Genomic DNA, 22,483 nt, shown 5'->3' with positions numbered 1-22,483 from the left:
CGCGGGATCTAAGCCATGTCTGCAACCTACACCACAGCTCATGGCAACGCCGGATCCTTAACCCACTGAGTAAAGCCAGGAATCTGCAGGTAAACCTGCAACCTCACGGTTCCTAGTCGGATTCATTAACTACTGCTCCATGACTGGAACTCCTAGGTCTTCTGACCATTTTTTAATTGGCTTATTTTTTGGTTAAAATTGTATGAGTTGTTTGTATATTCTGGAGATTAATCCTTGTCAATCACTTCATTTGCAGAAATGTCTTCCCATTCTATGGGGTTTTTTGTTTGTTTGTGTTTTTTTCTTTTTTGGCCACCCTATGGCATTTGGAGCTCCCTGGCCAGGGATCAGATCCAAGCTACAGTTGTGATCTACACTACAGCTAAGGCAATGCTGGATCCTTTAACCCACTGTGCTGAGCAAGGGATTGAACCTGTATCATTGGTGCAGCAGAGATACCGTCCATCCTGTTGTGTCATAGTGGGAACTCCTCTTTTTTTTTAATGGTTTCCTTTGCTGTGCAAAACCTTTTAAGTTTAATTAGATCCCATTTGTTTATTTTTGTTTTTATTTTCATTAATCTAGGAGGTGGATCCAAAAAGATATTCCTGCAATTTATGGCAAAGAGTGTTTTGCCTATATTTTCCTCTAAGAGTTTTATAATATGCAGCCTTAGGTTTAGGTCTTTAATCCATTTTGAGTTTATGTTGGTATATGGCATCAGAGAATTTTCTCATTTTCATTCTTTTACATGTACTGTCCAGTTTTCCCAGCACCACTTATTGAAGAAACTGTCTTTTCTCCATTGTATATTCTTACTTCCTTTGTAGTAGATGAACTGATCATAGGTTCATGGGTTTATTTCTAGGCTTTCTGTCCTTCCTGTTCCATTGATCTGTTTCTGGGCCTGTACCATGCTGTTTGGATGACTGGCTTTGTCTGAAGTCTGGGGGTCTGATTGCTCCAGTTCCATTTTTCTTTTTCAAGATTGCTTTGGCTATTTGAGATCTTTTGTGTTTCCATACAAATTTTAAAAGTTTAGTTCTAGTTCTGTGAAAAATGCCATTGGTAATTTGATAGGGATTGTGTTGAATCTGTAGATTGCCTTGGGTAGTATAGTCATTTTGACAGTATTGATTCTTCCAATCCAGGAATATGGTCTATCTGTCCATCTGTTTGTGTTATCTTTGATTTATTCCATCAGCATTTTATCGTTTTTAGAGTACAGGTCTTTTGCCTCTTAAGGCAGGCAAGATTTATTCCTAGGTGTTTTATTCTCTTTGATGAAATGGTAAATGCAAATGTTTCCTTAATTTCTCCTTCTGGTCTTTCATTGTTAGTATGTAGAAATGCAAGAGATTTCTGTGTATTAATTTTGTATCCTGCAACGTTACTGCATTCCTTGATGAGCTCAAAGATTTTTCTGGTAGCATCTTTAGGATTTTCTATGTATAGTATATCATCTGCAAACAGTGACAGTTTCACTTCTTTTCCAGTTTGGATTTGTTTTATTTCTTTTTCTTCTCTTTTTGCTATGACTAGAACTTCCAAAACTATGTTGAATTACAGTGGTGAGAGTGGACATCCTTGTCTTGTTCCTGATCTTAGTGGAAATGCTTTCAGCTTTTCACCATTGAGAATAATGTTAGTTGCGGGTGTGTCATATATGGCTTTTATTATGTTGAGGTAGGTTCCCTCTATGCCCACTTTCTGGAGGGCTTTTATCAAAAATGGGTGTTGAATTTTGTCAAAAGCTTTTTGTGCATCTATTGAGATGATCACATTTTTTTAGTTTTTTAAATTTTTTATTATAGTTGATTTAATATGTTCCTTCAGAGTTCCCCTTGTGGCCCAGTGGGTTAAGAATCCAACTAATATCCATAAGAATGCAGGTTCAATCCCTGGCCTCACTCAGTGGGTAAAGGATCCAGAGTTACCATGAGCTGTAGTGTAGGTTGCAGACACGGCTCGGATCTGTCATTGCTATGGCTGTGGCATAGGCCAGCCGCTGTAGCTCTAATTCAACCCCTAGCCCAGGAACTTCCATGTGCTGTAGGTGCTGTCCTAAAAAGAGAAAAAAAAAATACAATGTTCCTTCAGTTTCTGCTGTACAGCAAAGTGACCCAGCCACACAGATACACACACACACACACACACACACATATACATGTATACATTCTTTTTTTTTTTTTTTCCATACTCTCTTCTACCATGTTCCAACCCCAGAGACTGGACACAGTTCCCTGTGCTTAAGTAGGATCCCATTGCTTATCCATTTTAAATGTAATAGTTTGCATCTACCAACCCCAAACTCCCCATCCATCCTACTCTTTTCCTCCTTCTTCCTGGAAAACACAAGTCTGCTCTCCATATCCTTGATCTGTTTATGTTTTGTAAATAGGATTATGTGTGCCATATTTTAGATTCCACATATGTGATATCATATGGTGTTTATCTTTCTCTTTCTGACTTACTTCACTTATGAAAATCTGTAGTTCTATCCATGTTGCTGCAAATGGCATTATTTTGTCTATTTTATGGCTGAGTAGTATTCCATTGTGTGTGTGTATATATATATATATATATATATATATATATATATATATATATACCACATCTTCTTAATCCATTCATCTGTCATTGGACATTTGGCTTGTTTCCATGTCTTGGCTATTGTGAATAGTGCAAACTGCAGTGAATATAGAGGTGCCTGTATCTTTTTTTTTTTTTTTTTTTTTGTCTTTTTGCCATTTCTAGGGCCACTCCTGCGGCATATGGAGGTTCCCAGGCTAGGGGTCCAATCAGAGCCTACGCCAGAGCCACTGCAACGTGGGATCCGAGCCACATCTGCAACCTACACCACAGCTCACGGCAATGCCAGATCCTTAACCCACTGAGCAAGGCCAGGGATTGAACCCATAACCTCATGGTTCCTAGTCGGATTCGTTAACCACTGAGACATGACGGGAACTCCAGAGGTACATGTATCTTTTTCAATGAAAGTTTTATCAGGATATGTGCCCAGGAGCTGGATTACTAGGTCATATGTTAATTCTATATTTAGTTTTCTGAGGTACTTCCATACTGTTTTCCATAGTGGTTGTACCAATTTACATTCCCACCAACAGTGTAGGAGGGCTCCCTTTTCTCCACATCCTCTCCAGCATTTGTTATTTGTTGACTTGTTAATGATGGCCATTCTGACTGGTGTGAGGTAGTACCTCATTGCAGTTTTGATTTGCATTTCTCTAATATTTAGTGATGTTAAGCATTTTTTTTATGTTGTGCATTTTTTTCATGTGCCTACTGGCCGTCTGTATGTCTTCTTTGGCAAGGTGGATCATATAGCTTTATTCTTCAGTTTGTTAAGGTGAGTATCACACTGATTTGCAGACTCTTAAGAATCCTTGTATCCCTGGGATAAATCCCACTTGATGATGGTGTATGATCCTATGATCCTTTTAATGTATTGTTGGGTTTGGTTTGCTAGTATTTTGTTGAGGATTTCTGCATCTATGTTCATCAGTGTTACTGGCCTGCACTTTTTTACTTTTTTTCTGCATGTGTCTTTTTTTTTTTGGCTATTTCTTGGGCCGACCCCATGGCATATGGAGGTTCCCAGGCTAGGGGTTGAATCGGAGCTGCAGCCACCGGCCTACGGCCTAGGCCAGAGCCACAGCTGAGCCGCGTCTACAATCTACTCATGGCAACGCCGGATCGTTAACCCACTGAGCAAGGGCAGGGACCGAACCCGCAACCTCATGGTTCCTAGTCGGATTCGTTAACCACTGCGCCACGACGGGAACTCCTACATGTATCTTTTTTTAATTAGAGTTTTCATTTTTTTTTTCCAGATATAGACCCCGGAGTGGGATTGCTGGATCATATGATAACTCTGTTTTCAGTATTTTAAGGAACCTTCATACTGTTTTCCATAGTGGCTGCACCAATTTTAATTCCTACCAATAGTATGAGAGGGTTTGCTTTTCTCCACATTCTGTCCAGCATTTATTATTTGTAGACTTTTTGGTGATGGCCATTCTGACTGGTGTGAGGTGTGAAGTGACACCTCGCTGTACTTTTGATTTTTATTTCTCTAATAATCAACAATATTGAGCATCTTTTCATGTGCCCTGTTGGGTAATTGTATGTTTCCTTTGGAAAACTGTCTGTCTAGGTCTTCTGCTCACTTTTTGATTGTTGTTGCTGTTGAGTTGTATGAGCTGTTTGTATATTTTAGAAATTAAGCCCTTGTCAGTCATATCATTTGCCATAGGTTGTGTTTCCATTTTGTTTATGGTTTCCTTTGCTGTGCAAAAACTTTTAGGTTTGATAAAGTCCCATTTGTTTATTTTTGCTTTTATTCCTTTTGCCTTGGGAGACTAATCTAAGAAAATAGTCTACAATTTACAACAGAAAACGTTTTGTCTATGTTCTACTCTTGAGATTATTATGGTGTTTTACGGTGTCACAAAATTTTTTGTATTTATGTCTTATGTTTGAGCTTATTCTTGTGTAGAGTATAAAGGAGTATTCTAACTTCATTGATTTACATGTGGCTGTCCAACTTTTCCAACACCACTTACTGAGGAGGCTCTTTTCTCCATTGGATATTCTTACCTCCTTTGTTGAAGATTAACTGACCATAGGTGTATGGGTTTATTTTGGAACTCTCCATTCCATTTCATTGATCCATTTGTCTGTTTTTGTGCCAGTACCATATTGCTTTGATTACTGTAGCTTTATAGTATTTCCTTAAGTCTGAGAGGGTAATGCCTCCAGCTTTCTGCTTTTTCCTCAGAATTGCATTGGCAATTCTGGGTCTTTAGTGGTTCCATATAAATTTTAGCATTCTTTGTTCTAGTCAGGTGAATAATGTCATGGGTGATTTGATAAGAATTATATTAAACCTGTAGAGTGCTTTGGGTAGGTAGTAAGGCCATTTTAAATATTAATTCTTCTAATCTAAGAACATAGGATATCTTCCCATTTCTTTGAATCATCTTCAGTTTCCTTTATCAATGTTTTACCCTTATGAACATGTAAGTTTTTCACCTCCTTGGTTAGGTTTATTCCTAGGAGGTTTTTTTAATGCAGTATTACTTGGGGTTTTTTTTTTTTTTTAACTTTCTCTTCTAATATTTCATTATTAATGTAAATAAATGCAGCAGATTTCTATATGTTAATCTTGTATCCTGCCACCTTGCTTTATCAGTTCTAATAGTTTTTGTGTGAAGTCTTCAGGTTTTTCTATATAGAGTATCATGTAATCTGCATATAATGACAGTTTTACCTTTTCCTTTATGATTTGAATATCTTTACCTCTTTTTTTCATATGATTGCTATGGCTAGGATTTCCAGTACCAAATAGAATAGAAGTGGTGAGAATTAGCATCCTTGTCTTGTTCCATAATTTACTGAGAAGGTTTTTGCCTTTTCACAGTTAAATATTATATTGACTGTAAGTTTGTCATAAATGGCTTTTAGTATGTTATATTCCCTATATACTCATTTTGGCAAGAGTCTTTATTATGAATGGATATTTTTTCCTATTTTTATATACTGTTTATTATTTAGTGCCACATAGTTGCTAACAGGTTTAGCCAAATTAGAATCTCAACTGATGTGTGTGTTGATATTCTTTTTATCAATGAATGGATACTGGATTGTATCAAATACTTTTTCTGCATTTGTTGAGATGATCATATGGTTTTTGCCTTTTGTTGATATTGTATATCACATTAACTGAGTTGTGTTTGTTGAACTATCCTTGTGACCCTGGGATGAATCCAACTTGGTCATGGTGGTTGATCTTTTTTTATGTGTTATTGGATTCATTTAGCTAATATTTTGTTAAGGCAAAATTGCATTTTTAATTCCTGCATTCATGGTTGATATATGTTTCGGGCCTCATCAACCCCCAGCCAGCCAAGCTTCTTCATGAGAAAGTAAAGGAGGGAAGAGGGTCAAGTTTAACCAACTTTCTCCCTCAAGTTTAAGGATCATGACAAAAGCTAGAAAACACTTCCACATTTTCAAGTGAACACTGATTCTGAAATGAGGAGAATGCCTCTGTTATCTATAAGTACCCATGCTGGTTTTCAGCATCTACACAATTTTTTATTTTCACATTCACAGACCTACTGATTGAGCCAAGATCTATGGAGCACAGATTCTGTGCTGGGGCCCTGCCCTCAGATCACAGCTAGTCCAGTTCTCTCTGAAGGAATCCTACTTGCTGAGCAGCAATGTCATCTCATCTGTGTTTTACCTCAGCCAGCCTGTTGCTCCCATTTGAAAAACACAGAAACCTTGGAGTTCCCATCATGGCTCAGTGGTTAACGAATCTGCCTAGGAACCATGAGGTTGCAGGTTCGATCCCTGGCCTTGCTCAGTGGGTTACAGATCCAACGTTGCCGTGAGCTCTGGTGTAGGTTGCAGACATGGCTCAGATCCTGTGTTGCTGTGGCTGTGGTGTAGCTCCAATTAGACCCCCTAGCCTGGGAACCTCCATATGCTTCGGGAGTGGCCCTAGAAAAGGCCAAAAAAAAAAAAAAAGAAAAAGAAAAACACAGAAGCCAAGGCTCAAGGACGTTGAGTGACTAATGGAGGGTCTGGTGCCTGAGCTGAGTGGTAGCTGAAATAAGCACTGGCCTGGCTTAGGATCAGCTTCCCCTCCCCTACTCTCTCCCACTGCAATGTCCTGTTGGCTCCTTTCTGAAGTTCAGATGAAGTTCAGGGTTTGGAGTAAATAACATGGATGGAGTTTTTAGCCCATCAGTGGATGACCTGGAACTGACCCAACATGGCTTCCCCTCTTTTTGCTCCAAGAGCCATTTTCTCCTAAAGTGCTGGGCATTGCAGCAGGAAGGTTGGCTCTCCCTGGGTCAGGGAAGTGCCAGAATGCATTCCTACTGATCCTCCCGTTAGAAACAAGGGAAATGCCTCTCTATGAGCTGCTTTGCTCAGAACAAAGCTTGGCATGTTCTTATTCCTCAACAGTCTGACAGAAACGGTATTTATTTGTGCCTCCCTGGAGTGTGGCTTGGACACAGTGTTCCGCATCAGGGAAGTGGCTGAGTACCAAGTGCAATACCCGTTACTATGGTAACAGTTCCTTTTTATTGATACCAGAATAAACAGGAATGCGGAGCTGCCTCACTCGTTGGCACGTTTCATCCCCAGGGCTTTAAGAACCGCCCTTTGCAGGCGGCCCTCCTTGCTAGCCTGGGACTCTCTGGTGGAGTGAGGACCTAGCAACACTGCGCCTGAGTTCCCTTCCCAACAGCACAGGCACAGCTGAGAAGTAAGACTATTCCTCTTCTGCTTAACCTGCTGCCGAGCTGGGTGCGGTGCCGGGAGGAGGTGCTGGGGGAAGGAGGGCAGCCGGGTGGGCTGTCAGGGGGCAGAGCGCTCTGAGCCCAAGTACCTGGGCTACGTCCCCTCTCTGTGAAATGACCTAAGGGTGCCTCCTACACCCAGGTCTGGGACAAGGATAGGAGACAAAGAGCAAAGGGTGTCCAGATTCAACAGTCTGGTCTTGTTCATCTTTCTCCTAAATCCTCAGGTGAATCTAAATGCATGTGTGACGTGGCTTCACCCAAGTCCGTTTTCACACAGTACAGCAGTTGTAATTCTCTTAAGAATTGTAGATAAAAGGCTAGAGTGTTGTGGGTAGCACTGTGTGGGGAACACTGGTCGGATAGCTCAGCTCAGAGTCTAGAGCTTTCATTTGCTGGCTGTGTGATCTAGGAAATTAGATGACCCATCAGAGCCTGAGTTTCTCCCTCTGTAAAATGTGGTCCCAGTAGTACCCCACCTCCTCCATCAATTGTAAGGATTTCATGGGCTGTGGCTGTGATGCTGAGCACTGTCCATGGCACATGGTAACATGTTACCTGCCTGCCTTTGGCTGTAGATTTGGCTATAGCACTTTACTGTATGAGGCAAGGCTGGAACTGGGTCAAAAGGCAAGGGTTGGAGTTCCCCTTGTGGCTCAGGGGTTTAAGAACCTGATTGGTATCCTTATGGACTTGCACAGTGGGTTAAGGATCCAGCATTGCCATGAGCTGTGATGTAGGTCACAGACATGGCTCAAACCCTACGTTGTCGTGGCTGTGGTGTAGGCTGGCAGCTGCAGCTCTGATTTGACCCCAAGCCTGGGAACTTCATATGTCCTGGGTGTGGCCCTACAAAGAAAATTGAAAAAGCAAGGGTTCTAGGATTAGGTGTGTCACTTTTTGGAATCGCAACAAATCCCAGTGGTTTCTCAGCTATGAGGCAGCCCTAGTACCTGTGTCTCTGGTCGGCTTGGATCCTGAGTGGCTCTACCTTTGTTGGTGCTAAGTCCTGCAGGGAGCGCCCTAGGAGGCCTCTGCCAAGTGGAGTGGCTGGCAACATGCCACTGCTGGGCCAGCACAGATGTCTGGTATGCTGCCACTATTCTTTGATCAACTGCACAGCACTCTCCAACCTTGCTATGGACCTTCCATTCCAGATCCCAGCCCTGGACTCTGCTCTGGAATTGATTTGAACCCTGAAGGCCCACCCAGACCTTCGCACCAACTAGGAAGTCACAGTGGACCCAAGTCAAAATGTTCAGGAAGTTTGCTGACTCATTTTCTCAGATATGGGGAGGCTGCCTCCCAGTGGACAAGCAGCTCTGATTCCAGCTTCTGGGCACTGGCCACAGACTGCTGGAGACCTGGGGGAGGCTTCCAGATAGCACTGTTCATCTCTTGCTCATCAGTGAAATAGGAACGGGCACTTTCCCCAGGGGCGGAAAGAAGCAAGAAGGGTTAGGAAATGCAGCGGCCACGCTTGTCGCTCTTCCTGAATGCCTCTTTCTCCTTTGCCAATAGTTATTTTAAAAGCCTCTCTTCTCTGCCCCTCCACCCCATGAAATAGTCGACAAGAACCCAGCAGCTTGAACAGTAATGAGGAACAAGGGCAGGGGTGGGGGAAAGGGGCAGAAGAGTGAGGACTTTGATCAACACTCCCAGGAGGGAAGGCCACCAGCTGGTCCCCTCCTAATGAAGGTCAGCCATGGGCAGACAGGCCTGTGGGTTCTGGCTTAAGCCCGAAGCTGCTGGGGCTTGGCAGGGACTCCCAGTGAGAGGGCTAGGAACCCTCCAGTTATCAGGTCTCCATTTTATCATTTATAAAATGGGCTCAACTGCCTCTTTATTGGGGTTTCTTGAGTGTCCAGAGAGAGAAAAGGGATGTAAACATGTTTTGTTGACTGAAAGACACTTTGCACCTGGAAGACAGTGTGAGTGGTAGAAAGAGCACTGAATTTGGAGTTGTGAGGTTCCAGCTTTGCCATTTATTTTGTGTATCTTTGGGCGAGTAGCTTGGCCTTTCTAAGCCTCAGTTTTCTCATTGAGCAAATGGAAATAATAAAATAGTACTACTGGCTGGCTCCTGGAGTGATTGAGAGATCCAGATACAGGCAAGTAAGCCTTCGTCAAATGTCAAGTGCTCAACACAGGTCCCCTCAGGACAGGAGGACTGTGGTTTGCTTCAGTGGGCATCACTGCCAGGCACTGGGCCAGCCACATCACACACATTATACTATTTCACCCACCAAACAGCCCCATGAGTAGTTCTACCATTATTCTCCCTGTACAGGGGCTCAGAAAGGTTATGCTGTGTGCCCAAGGTCACACAGCTGGGAAGAGGTACCACCATGATCCAAACTTAGTCTTTCGCCTCCAAAACATGTGCCTTTGCTTTACTGCCTCCTGTGCCATTTGTTATAGTGGATGCCATCAAAGACGAAACCAGAAGCATCAGGGCAGGGGAAAGGCAGATGAAGGGAGCTTTAAAGCCATAGATAGCTTAGAGTCTCATAGCCATTCTCAGGATGAACCAGGACTCGGGTCTCCATCAGCACCACTTGCCTTCTGTCTCTCTGTGGCCAGGGCGGGCACCAGTGTTTGCTTTCAAACTTGCCACCCTAACACTAGCAGTTAGTAATCCTCCCTGAGCCGTGCCTGGTATGGGGCCGACATGCAGTGGATCGTGGGGGGAGGAGCCTCGGGACCTCTTGGGTCTTCAGCAGAACTGGGGAAGACACAAGCGAGACACGCCCAGTCTCTCCTCTGACGTATTATTTCCCACCTGAGGCCAGTCCCACAGGCTGCAAATTGAGAATTATTGGCCCATTTCCTTCATCAACGTCTTACAGTTTTCAGAGTACAGGTCCTTTGCCTCTTTGGGTAGGTTTATTCCTAGGTATTTTATTCTCTTTGATGTGATGGCAAATGCAAATGTTTCCTTAATTTCTCTTTCTGATCTTTTGTTGTTGGTATATAGAAATCCAAGAGATTTCTGTGTATTAATTTTGTATCCTGCAACTTGACCAAAATGAGCTCATAACAGTTTTTGGGTAGCATCTTTAGGATTTTCTATGTATAGTATCATGTCATCTGCAAACAGTGACAGTTTTACTTCTTCTTTTCCAATTTGGATTGTTTCTTTTTCTTCTCTGATTGCCATGGCTAGGACTTCCAAAACTATGTTGAATAACAGTGGTGAGAGTGGACATCCTTGTCTTGTTCCTGATCTTAGTGGAAATACTTTCAGCTTTTCACCATTGAGAATAATGTTAGCTGTGGGTTTGTCATATATGGCCTTTATTATTTTGGAGTAGATTCTCTCTATGCCCATTTTCTGAAGAGTTTTCTTTTTTTTTTTATCAGAAACGGGTGTTGAATTTAAATTTTTGGGGGGGGTGTTAAATTCTGTTAAAAGGTTTTCCTTCATCTCTTGAGATAATCACATGGTTTTTATTCTTGTTTGTTAATGTGGTGTATCAGATTGATTGATTTGTGGATATTGAAGAACTCTTCATTCCTGGGATAAATCCCACCTGATCATGGTATATGATCCTTTTAATGTATTGTTGGATATGTTTGCCAATATTTGGGGGTTTTTTGCCTCTATGTTCATCAATGATACTGGTTTATAATTTTCTTTTTGTGTGTGAAGTCTTTTTTTTTGGGGGGGGTCTTTTTAGGACCTCACCCATGGAATATGAAGGTTCCCAGGATGGGAGTTGAATCAGAGCTGTAGCTGCTGGCCTATGTCACAGCCAGAGCCATGGCAGATCTGAGCTGTGTCTGAGACCTATACTGCAACTCACAGCAATGCTGGATCCTTAACCCACTGAGCAAGGCCAGGGATCAAACCCGTGTCCTCATGGATACCAGTCAGGTTTGTTACTACTGATTCACAGCAGGAACTCCGTGTGTGGAGTCTTTGTCTGGTTTTGGTATCAGGGTGATGGTGGCCTCATAGTATGAGCTTGGAAGTATTTCTTACTCTGCAATTTTTTGGAAGAGTTGCAGAAGAATAGGTGTTAACTCTTTTCTAAATGTTTGATAGAATTTGCCTGTGAAGCCATCTGGTCCTGGACTTTTGCTTGTTGAAAGTTTTTTAACCCCAGTTTCAATTTCAGTTCTTGTGATTGGTTTGTTCATATTTTCCGTTTCTCCCTGGTTCAGTTTTGGAAGGTTGTACCATTGTAAAAATTTGTCCATTTCTTCTAGGTTGTCCATTTTATTGGTATACAGTTGCTTGTAGTAGTTAATATCCTCTGTATTTCTGTGTTGTCAGGTGTAATTTCTCCTTTTTCATTTCTAAATTTATTGATTTTGAGCCCTTTCTTTTTTTCTTGATGAGTCTGGCTAAGAGTTTATCAATTTTGTTTATATTTTCAAAGAACCAGCTTTTAGTTTTATTGATCTTTTCTATTATTTTCATCTCTATCTCATTTAATTCTGCTCTGATCTTTATGATTTCTTTCCTTCTACTACCTTTGAGTTTTGTTCATCTTCCTCTAGTTGCTTTAGGTGTGAGGTTAGGTTGTTTATTGGGGGTTGTGCTGACCAAGAGCAGATGTCACACCTGTTCAAAACTGTTGTTCTAGCAGAAGCAGCCATACACAGTAAGTACAAGTGTAGGCATCGGTGTTCCAAAGGGGTTGGATTTGATCCAGAGGCTGTAGTTTTCAGACTCCTGCTGCAGAAGATAGGTACACTTGCCCAAGGCTAGGAAGGGGCTGGGCCCACATTCAATCTAGGTCCTTTTTTTTTTTTTTTTTTTTTTCTTTTTTTCTTTTTAAGGCCTCGCCTATGGCATATGGAGGTTCGAAGGCTAGGGGTCAAATCGGAGCTGTAGCCACCAGCCTATACCACAGCCACAGCAATGCCAGATCCAAGCTGAATCTGCAACCTATACCACAGCTCAAGGCCACACCACATCCTTAACCCACTGAGCGAGCCCAGGGATTGAACCTGCATCCTCATGGATGCCAGTCAGATTCGTTTCCACTAAACCACAATGGGAACTCTTCAGTCTAGGTTCTAATGACTCAAGTGACTATACCCCTCAGCTTCATTCTGCCTTCCTCTGACAACCAGTGAAGGATATTCATTAGCCACTCAACTGTCTTCTCAGTTGGCCTTCTTCCTTGCCAGCTCTTTCTTGGGGCATTCATCTTTTTCTTTCCAGAGATAACCTTATGCTCACCTCACCTCTTTGCCCCATCATGGCCACCTCCCTGAAAGTCTCAGATCCTTCAAGATACCCCAGCAGCCTGGGAGACCTGGTCAGAGCAGCCCTGGGAATGGATCCATCCTCTTCTCAGGAGGCCCAGCTGGACCCAGGAGAGCCCTATTTTCCTGGCCAAGCACCTGCCCTTTGTTGAGCAACCTCTTTTGTTTTATTCATTTTGCTTTTTGAGCCGCGCCCATGGCATATGGAATTTCCCAGGCTAGGAGTCTAATCAGAGCTACAGCTGCCAGCCTACGCCACAGCCACAGCAATGCCGGATCCCTGAGCCACTGAGCAAAGGCAGGGATTGAACCTGGATCCTCATAGATACCAGTGAAACACATTTCTGCTGCACCACAATTGGGAACTCCTGGGCAGCCTCTTTTATTCCAACACCTATGTGAGGCTCTTTTACACAAAGGTCTCTTTTAATTAAACTAAAGGCAGGAAGGTTTCTCAGCAGCTTTCTAAACCCTGGAAACATACACACACACACACACACACACACACACACACACACACACACGTCCATGGATCGCACACGTTTGCTGGAGTTCAGAACACTAACTGGCAAAGGCAGAGATTTTTCCCAGCTGGCAGCTCTGAGCTGAAGAACCAGCCACCTCCTCCAGGACCCCTGCCTCAACCACCACATCACCCTGGTCTCAGCAAAACACCATCTGTCACACCTTACCTCTGTTGTTATTCTTAAAAAAGATAAAAGCCTGGAGCAGATTCTTGAGCCAGAGGTGGTCATTGCTTGGACCTGGGCTGCAGGACTTGCTACATAATTTGCAGAGCCCACTGCTCAATGAAAACGCAGGACCCCGTTGTACAGAAGTATCCTCAGCTGGGCCAATCAGATGTTTTTCCTCTGGAATTTAACAGGGAAAGACAGAGGCTGCCCAATGGAAGTAAAGGAAACCAAAGTCAAATAAAAAATTCCCCCAAGCCTGCTGGCAGTATTTCCCCACACAGCAGTGAGAATGACCTTTCGGACGCGATCTTTCCTCTCCTTGAAACCACCCGTCCACCCTCTAGACACTCTCCCTGTCACTTCCTCACGCCACTCCAGACACACTGTGCCTTTTTGTTTCCTAAACAGACCAAGCTTGTTCAAGGTATGTGAGTCACACATGCTATTCCCTTTCACCACACAGCTTCTCTCTTCCTTCTCAACCGTTGGTTCTTAAGGGTCGCCTCCTCAGAGAGGCCTCCCGCTGCACCTGGCTGAAGGAGCGTCCTTCAGTTAGTCTCTATCCCAGCACCCCCTGACTTCTTGAGCGGCCTCCTCCAATTTGCTTACTTTTGCTGGTTTGTGTTCATGTTTGCTGTCTGCCTCTCTAGGAGAATGTCAGCTCTGTGGGAGTGGGAGCCTTGCTGGCCTAGTTCATCTCTGTGTGTCCAGTGTCTACCACCAGAGCTGGCAAATTATAGTGACGCAAACATATTGTAGGATGAATGAATAACTGCATGGCTGTGTACTTTCTCAGTGGCCATTCCTGTTACACGGGCGCTCTTGGTTTTGTGTACTTATTTTGTATCTGGCCACAGGGTTGAATACTCTCTTTAGTTCCAAATGCTCTTTTGTTAATCCATTTGGAAATTCTGGGTAAGTAGTGATAGCTTACACAAATATTAATTCTGCCCTCTCCCTTCCTAAAGTTGTATAATTTTTTTCTGTCTCCTATTTCATCACTTTGGCAATATAGAGTTAATAGTTGTTTTGTTTTTGTTTTTTGTCTTCTTCTCTTTTTAGGGCCACACCCGCAGCATACAGAGGTTCCTAGGTTAGGGGTCTAATCAGAGCTGTAGCCGCCGGCCTACACCCGAGCCACAGCAAGCCCAGATCTGAGCTTTGTCTGCTACCCACAACACAGCTCATGGCAACACCGGATCCTTAACCCACTGAGCAAGGCCAGGGATCGAACCCACAACCTCATGGTTCCTAGTCGGATTCGTTTCTGCTGCGCCACAAAGGGAACTCCTAGAGTTAGTAGTTTTAAAGATGGTGTGACTGGTGAAAAGTATGAAGCTCTGGAAGGTTTGGGGGACATACAGACTAAGGACGGGACCATCAGTCAAGGTGCTGCAGCAGTTTTTTAAGTGTGGTGTGAAAATAGCCTGGGTATGATGAGCGCTAAGGACATAGAAAGGAGAGTGTCGCTAAGAATTACTCAGATAAAGGGACCAGTGAAACGTGGTAATGGGAAAAGGCAGCAGAAGGGGAAAAAATTCCCCAAACTCCAGTCTGAATCAGGGTGTTCTAATATGCTAGCTCCCAGACAACTTCATCTCACAGATGAAGAAAATATCCACATTTTTAAAGGAGGGAGTAGGTATAACCAACTGTTTATTTTGTCAAGTGCCCATTTTAAACTACTAAATGCTACCAGGATTAGTTGTTAAGGACCAAAAAATTAAGAAGGATATAACTAGAGAAACAAATAGCCTTATGAAAAAAGAGAAAATTAGTTAGAATTCTCATTTTAGAAACAGTTTTGAGAACATGAATTCAAGAAAGAAAATTAGCAACTACATCTCAAGACTCTGACACTTGATCTGGCTGCGTCCAAAACATCTTAACATAATTAACACTTTTTTCCAGTTTACACAGCAACTTTACAAACAGGGTCTCAATCCTAACAGCATACTGTGATAGGTAATAATAGAAATGCCAAGCATGCATCTGGAGTGCTACCATCCGCAAAGCGTCATCTCCCCTTTGACGCTTATATTCCCTAACATGTCACCTTGCAATTTATGCCACATCAGCTCCTTTCCTCCTGTGATTTCCAATCCCACTGAGCTACTACCCACTTACAGGTTCTTGCACAGACCACCATCGCCGTCTAGCTGACTTGGAGAACTCCCATTCATCAAGCAGAGAATGCTGTTTCTTCCTCTTCCCAGTGGGAGGGGGAAAAAGTGAGGGTCTGTCCACAGGCAACACAGTGGCTGGTTTCAAGTGGGGCACCAGAGGCTGGGCTGTGCTATTGGGGACACACCTCTCTCAGGTGCCTCGTGGAAATCACATGTCTTAAGGCATTGGTTCACCAAGACCAGCCTCCCAAAGCCTCAATTTCAACATCTGTACAACCTCAAAAATTTTATTATTAATTACCAACAAATATCTGTGAGGTGTCTACTATATACCAGACCAGACACTGCCACAGTATGTATGCTTAGTATACAGTAGAGGCTCAACCTCAGCAAAGCAGGAGTCATAAAGGGAGCTGAGCCAATGCCTAAATTTTCATTCTATTATATGCAGCTAATAGCCAAGCTGTGTCATCCCCTTTAGACTTTTTCTTAAGGCTATCTCTGTCTCTCTCACTCTCATACTTGCTTTTGGGCATTTCAAGGATATGGAGCCAATGTGGAGGGGAGTGAGCTCTCCTGCCTGAATTTCAAGTAAATTGACAAATTTTAAGCTACTGTGGTGGAACTGAGGCCATCGAGAAGTCAGACAGCTGCATTAAAATTGACAACCATCACTATGTAATTAGACCTAGCAGTCATGGGATTTCATACCCTCCTCTTTGATCTGGAGAAAGTGAAAAGTTGGTACACATCCATGAGGGAATTTGGAACTACAGATAGGGAAGTTGGACAATAAGGGGTGATATTTTCTTTTGATCCCTGCATTTTATCCAAGCCCACTGATACAAGCACACTGAGAAACAAAACTCAAACATAATTCCTGTTAGAAGAGGGAATTTTTTTTTTCTTTCTGCTTTATCAGGGCTGCACCTGAAGCATATGGAAGTTTCCAGGCTAGGGGCTGAATCAGAGCTACGGCTGCCAGCCTACACCACAGCTCATGGCAATGCCGGATCCCCAACCCACTGAAGCACGGCTAGGGATCAAACCTGCATCTTTATGGATCCTAGTCGGGTTCGTTTAACCGCTGAGCCACAAAGGGAACTCGCTGGAAAAATTTTTTTCAAAGGCCAAAAACATGCATGTGTCAACCTGTAGCACTTTTCTATAGCCCACTTTACAATCATCATCTCCAACCCTTACAACCCTGAGCACAGGTCTCACAAATGAGGAAACCAAGGCTCAGAAGGTGAGATAGCTTGCCCTGGTCTGTACAAGTGGCAGGGAGCTGAGATCCGTCAAACAACAAAACCCCTGCCCTTCACCTGTGTCCATGGGGATGGGTGAGACTATGGGCCCAGCTCTGACTAGCTCCCCCACTCATCCCTGCAGCCTCCATGTACTCAGAGATCCAAAGAGAGCGGGCAGACATCGGAGGCCTGATGGCTCGGCCTGAGTACAGAGAGTGGAACCCAGAGCTCATCAAGCCCAAGAAGCTGCTGAACCCTGTGAAGGCCTCCCGGAGCCACCAGGAGCTGCACCGAGAGCTGCTTATGAACCACAAAAGGTGAGGATGGAGCGCTCGGCTGCCTCAGCCTGGCAAGTACCTCCTCAGGTCTGCGAGGCTTGGGCGATGCCCCTTGTGGAGGGCAGACCTAGTGGCCATCCTTGGTCTCCTAGAGGCTGAGGACATCTGAGGGTTGCCCCACATGGTGACCAGCAGACACTGTGAAGGTCCAAAAGCCCCAGTTCTCCCCCTCAGCTACCCACCTGTACCTGCCCTCCATATGCATTTACCATGTGCAAGATGATGAGTGTAAGCAGGACTAGGACCCAGTTCCTGCCCTCACAGAGGAGATGGATGCATAACCAGGTGGGAGGATGGGTGCATTGATGGAGGCACAAATGGGCCTGCGACTCCAGAAAAGGCCCTGGGGAGGGTTCCAGGATGACCTCAGGGAGGAAGTAATGCCTCGGCTAAGGCCTAAAGGTGGGGCAGGAGTCAACCTGGCTAGGAGGTTGGTGTTGGCTGGTAGAAGGCAGTATGTTCCTAGCAGATGGATGAGCATGTGTGGATGGACAGGAAACTGGAGTAGCTCAGTGTGGCTGGAGCAAAGACTGTAAGGTAGGCTAGAGGAGACATGTAGACCTGGGAAAGGTCTAGCAGAAGTGTCACAATCATGGAGGGGGTATGACTGGAGCAGGGAGGCCAGGGGGCTGCAATGAGAGAGGCAGGCTCGAGGTATCGGGGCTGGGACTCCATTATTGAGGGACTGTGGAGAAGGGGAGCTGGGGGCTGAGTTTCCCTCTGCAACGGGGCCTGAGAACTACCTCCCTGCTCACGAGCACCAAGATGAAAGCTGTAGTGCCTTCACAGCTCCCTCTACTAGCCGTTTTCTGCGTTAGCACTGGCTGTGATTTTCGTTCTTGTTTTCAGCTCTGTACAACCAACCTTCCAAGAGACCTCACTTTGCATCCTCAGTGTTGTATACCCTTCCCTCCAAGAGTCTCTCTGTATCCACAGGGGATTGGCTCCAGGATTCCTATGGAAACAAAAACCCTCAGATGCTAAAGTCCCTTATATAAAATGGCATGGTACAGACGGCCCTCAGTATCCATAGGTAGCCAGCATCCATAGATTCAGCCAAATGTGAATTTGATCAGCAGAAACAGAGGGCTGACTGTATTATGAGTATTTTCTCAGACTGCCTTTTAGAGTCATCCCCCCACCATTTATTTACTTTATTATTTTTATTTATTTATTTATTTATTTTGTCTTTTCTGGAGCCGAACCCGCAACATATGGAAGTTCCCAGGCTAGGGGTCGAATTGGAGCTGTAGCCGCCGTCCTATACCACAGCCACAGCAATGCCAGATCTGAGCTGCATCTGTGACTTACACCACAGCTCAGAAAAACTGCTGGATCCTTAACCCACTGAGCGAGTCCAGGGATTGAACCTGCAACCTCATGGTTCCTAGTTGGATTTGTTTCTGCTGTGCCACAATGGGAACTCCTGGATAACTTTTTCTAAGGGGAGATGGGAATATGTATTCAAAATCTTTTAAAATAGCCTGATCCAGCAATTCTGCCTCTAGAGACTTATCCTGAGAAAGTAATCAGAACTATCATAAAACCTGGTCTTCACAGTCAGTCAGTCCTGGGTACAGATACTCATTCTGCCCCTTCATAGCTGTGACTTAGTCCAAGTTTGGTGTCTTGTCCTAGCAGCCTCACTTCCCTTCTCTGTATAATTGGACAGTAATGAGTAATGATTTCACCTCCCAGGGATGCAATATAATGGTATAGGTTGATGTTACTGCAGGGTGCAGCCCTAAGACTGGGGTGGGGAGAAGCTGGTGTCTCCTAACAGTTCCCCCACCTCAGGGGCCTGGGTGTGGACAGCAAGCCAGAGCTGCAGCGTGTCCTGGAGCACCGTCGGCGGAACCAGCTCATCAAGAAGAAGAAGGAGGAGCTGGAAGCCAAGCGGCTGCAGTGCCCCTTTGAGCAGGAGCTGCTGAGACGGCAACAGAGGCTGAACCAGGTGGGTGAGGGGCCCCCAGACCCAGACCCAGTCTGTCTCCTGGCCCAGGGAGCTCTGCAGGTGGCTACAGCTGACAAAAGAAGAGGTTGAACCAAATGAGGACTGAACCAGTGATATACCCCAGTCTGAGTCCTCACTCTGCCACTCCCTTCGCTGTGTCACTTTGGGCTAGAGGCTTCCCTTCTCTGAAAAAGTTTCCTCATCTGCCCAATCCATTGCATGCTGACTCTTGATTTCTTGCTCACAGCTGCCCTGTAAGTCTGGTAGAATCCCCATATTAGAAATGCAGAACCTAAGGCCGAGATGAGATAAGCGATTTGAACTAGACTTCACGGGGAAAACACAGCCTAATGCTCCATCCCTTCACCTACCAGGCTATTGGCAAAACATTCTGGTTCTGTTTCCCCAGAGGCAGGAGTCCTTTGGTCCAAACCCAGTGGCTTTCGAGAATAGGAACTCCCCTAGCCCTACCCACTGCACATCTCTGCTTCTCTGTCCTTCAGCTGGAAAAACCACCGGAAAAGGAAGAGGAGCACGCCCCCGAATTTATTAAAGTCAGGGAAAACCTGCGGAGAATTGCCACCCTGACCAGTGAAGAGAGGGTGCTGTAGAGCTAGCTGCTGGAGCTCCATCGCCCCCTGCAGCCCGCCCCTGCCCCGGCCCCCGCCTCCAGCCCTTCTGTATACAGCAGCCCTGGGCCCACGACTTGGCACATCTGAGATATTCACACTCGCTCCTATAAAAATGCCTGGCCGTAGAGGGTTGTGTCCCTCCAACCCACCCCCAGAAGCCGGGAGCTCCTGAACTCCAGGCTCTTCCTTCTGAGCACGTATCCTTCCTGCTCCAAGAAGCCACTGCTGGGAGAACTTCCACAAGGCACCACCCTCTAAAGGGGCTTCAGAGCCCTGCCAAGATTTTTCTGGCAGAGCTGAGAAGGAACAGGTGACTCTGGCTGGACCAGCCGTCCATCCTGCCCACCCCCCTTGGGGCCCTGCTTTTCTGGGCAGCCCAGGTCTCAGAGAACACCCTGCCCATGGTGGTACCCTCAGCCAGGTGAGGCAGCTCAGGGAGCACCTCGGGACACCCTGGAAGCCGCATGCGGAGAGGTCGGGTCAGGTGAGTAGTGTCCTCAGGGAGGAAGGACAGCCTCTGCGGCCCTAAGGCTCATGCAAGGCCAGGCTGGACACGCACTAACAAAGAGCTTCTTGGAACTTGCCTGTCTTTCTCTCACCCCCCACCGCCGTGCCGTTATCTTCTCTCCAGCGCCCTTGCTGTCGGGGCCTTGTAACCCGCACCTAGCCAGGATGGCAGCCTTTCTGCTCCAGAGTCTAAAACAGTGCTTTTCAAACTCTGCTGTGCCTATCAACTACTGGGGATCTTGCTAGAAGACGGCTTTTGATTCAGTAGATTTGGAGTGAAGGCTAAGATTCTCATTTCTGACAAGCTTCTAGTGTGTCTGAGGACACACTATTCAGCAAGGCTGGAGCATCCAGGGGTAGTTAAATCATCCTGCAGCCATCTCTGCCCCGCCCCGAACCCCTGTGGACCTCTGTCCTGGAGGTTCCCCCACCTCCAGAGCCCCAGAGGGCTCTTAATTTTCCACCCCACCCCAGGCACTCCTGGCATAGGAAGACTTGCCTAGCAAATTGTGTTGGTTATGTGACCAGAGATGTATATAATTGCCAATCTGCATTTCTTAGCACACTGTTAGGATGCAATTCTAGCCAAACAAAAACAAAAACAACAACCACAAAGCTTTATGTTAACCTTTTCCTAAAGCTTATGAAGAGCAAATATAGTGATTCCCATTGGCTTCTGAAACTGTACAAAAGTGGTTTGAAGACCTCACTGCACCCTTACAGGCTGGCCCTGATGAGTCCCCATTTCCTGCCTCTGCACCTAGACCCACCCCCTGCTTAGTTTCTATCACCTGAGCCAGTCCAGTGAATTCACCCATTCTTCTTCAAAAATCCCTTCCCATACAAGACTAAATGTTGCAACCTTTTGTTCCTATGACCTTCTTATGGATTTAGAGACTAAACCTTAAGGCCTGTTTCTTTTGCCCCTGAAGCATAAAATCCCTATGTAAATCTGTCATTCAAGGTGAAAGGACAGTGCTAGCAAAACCTTTCCTTTTACCTTGCAAGACTGCCAGAGAGAGCTGCCGCTGGGATGCCACTTGATACTTGGACCAAAAGTGGGAGGAACAGGGTCATCCTGGTCTTACTCCTAAGTGTGTGGTTGGAGGGTGACCATAGACACTGTCCTTTTCCTGTGTGTGGTGCAGGCTAAGGGGCGCGAATATGGACATGAGCGTGTGAGCTCTAAAAGGCTCTCATCGTGTGACGGTCGTAGTGAGAAGGTGGTGATGTTTGTTGTTAATGTCTGCTAGGCAAGGATAATGCTAAAAATGCAGTCCCTAAATAAAACCCACCACTTCCCCAAAGAAGTTGCCCTCTATGTCTATCAGACATAAGAGGAGAAGCAAGAGAATGCATCTAAGATGGAGTAGGCCCCACCCAAGGATATGCTTGGGATTTCACTCAGTGTGGATCAGAGAAGCAGCAAATCATGGAGATAAAGCCCCAGAAATGGAAGGGACCTCAAGGACCACATCGTCCAGGGGAGCCATGGCAGACTCCCTTGTTCACTCCCATAGGCAGCCCCAACTCCTCTCTAGTCATCTCCCACCACAGAGGCTGGAAGTACAGATTCCTACTGTTCTAGCCACCTAAGCAGCTTGGGATGACCATGTGACCAGGTATGGCCAGTGAAATTTAAGAGGAAGTCTATGGGAGCTTGTAGAAAAGCTTATGTCTTCCTAATAATACAGACAAGATGGGTAACATCTCCTGGCCCTCTCTTCTTCCTACCTTGACTGAGGACATGATGACTGGAGCCACAGCAGATGTCTTGCTATAATAAGAAAAAGGCCAAGAGCGTGTCAAGAGACACTGACTGTATTGTTATTTAACCAAGCCAATGCCAGAAGCCATCCTCCTGTAGAATTCTTGTAAATAAAAATAAAACCCTCCTTGTTTAAATCATTGTTGCTGGTTTCTGTCCCTTGCAGCCAAAAGCATTCCTAACTTACACATAGTTCAGCCTGGCTGCCCAGAATTACCGGCAGATTGTACTGAAAATCTGAATTCCTCATTGCCATCAGAAACCTATTGGATCAGGATCCCCAGCAGCAGTGCCTGGGATCTGTTTTTCTATACCTTCTCTGTATACGCACATGGCACTTGTCTGGGCATCATTAATTCACACATCCTTCTGTCAGTATTTGTGAGTGTCTGCTCTATGTTAGGAAGCAGGCCGCATGCTGGGGGCATGGAGGGAAACAAAACATCTGGATTATTTCAGGGGCCTCTTCCTACTATTTTCCTTGCTTCTGCCCCTGCCCCCTACAGCCTGTTCTCAACAGAGCAGCCAGAATGGTACTGTTAAAAATCTAAGGCAGGTTTGGAGTTCCCGTTGTGGCTCAGTGGTTAACAAATCTGACTAGGAACCATGAGGTTGCGGGTTTGATCCCTGGCCTTGCTCAGTGGGTTAAGGAT

General features: G+C 45.1%; 1 protein-coding gene across 5 annotated transcripts in view; it reads left to right on the top strand.

The window, feature by feature from the left end:
* FAM107A (family with sequence similarity 107 member A) overlaps window positions 1–21,967 on the top strand; it is a 92,813-nt gene extending 70,846 nt beyond the window's left edge. For 4 of the 5 annotated variants that reach the window (XM_021068429.1, XM_021068432.1, XM_021068430.1 and 1 more), the window contains 3 exon segments: window positions 16,774–16,948; window positions 18,767–18,923; window positions 19,427–21,967. In XM_021068429.1, coding sequence (XP_020924088.1) covers window positions 16,774–16,948; window positions 18,767–18,923; window positions 19,427–19,534 — 440 coding nt within the window. In that variant the 3' untranslated portion in view covers window positions 19,535–21,967. 5 annotated transcript variants of the gene reach the window in all.

This window comes from Sus scrofa, chromosome 13, assembly GCF_000003025.6.
Source record: "Sus scrofa isolate TJ Tabasco breed Duroc chromosome 13, Sscrofa11.1, whole genome shotgun sequence".
Lineage (NCBI taxonomy): Eukaryota > Metazoa > Chordata > Mammalia > Artiodactyla > Suidae > Sus > Sus scrofa.
This window is presented reverse-complemented; position numbering and strand designations above follow the sequence as displayed.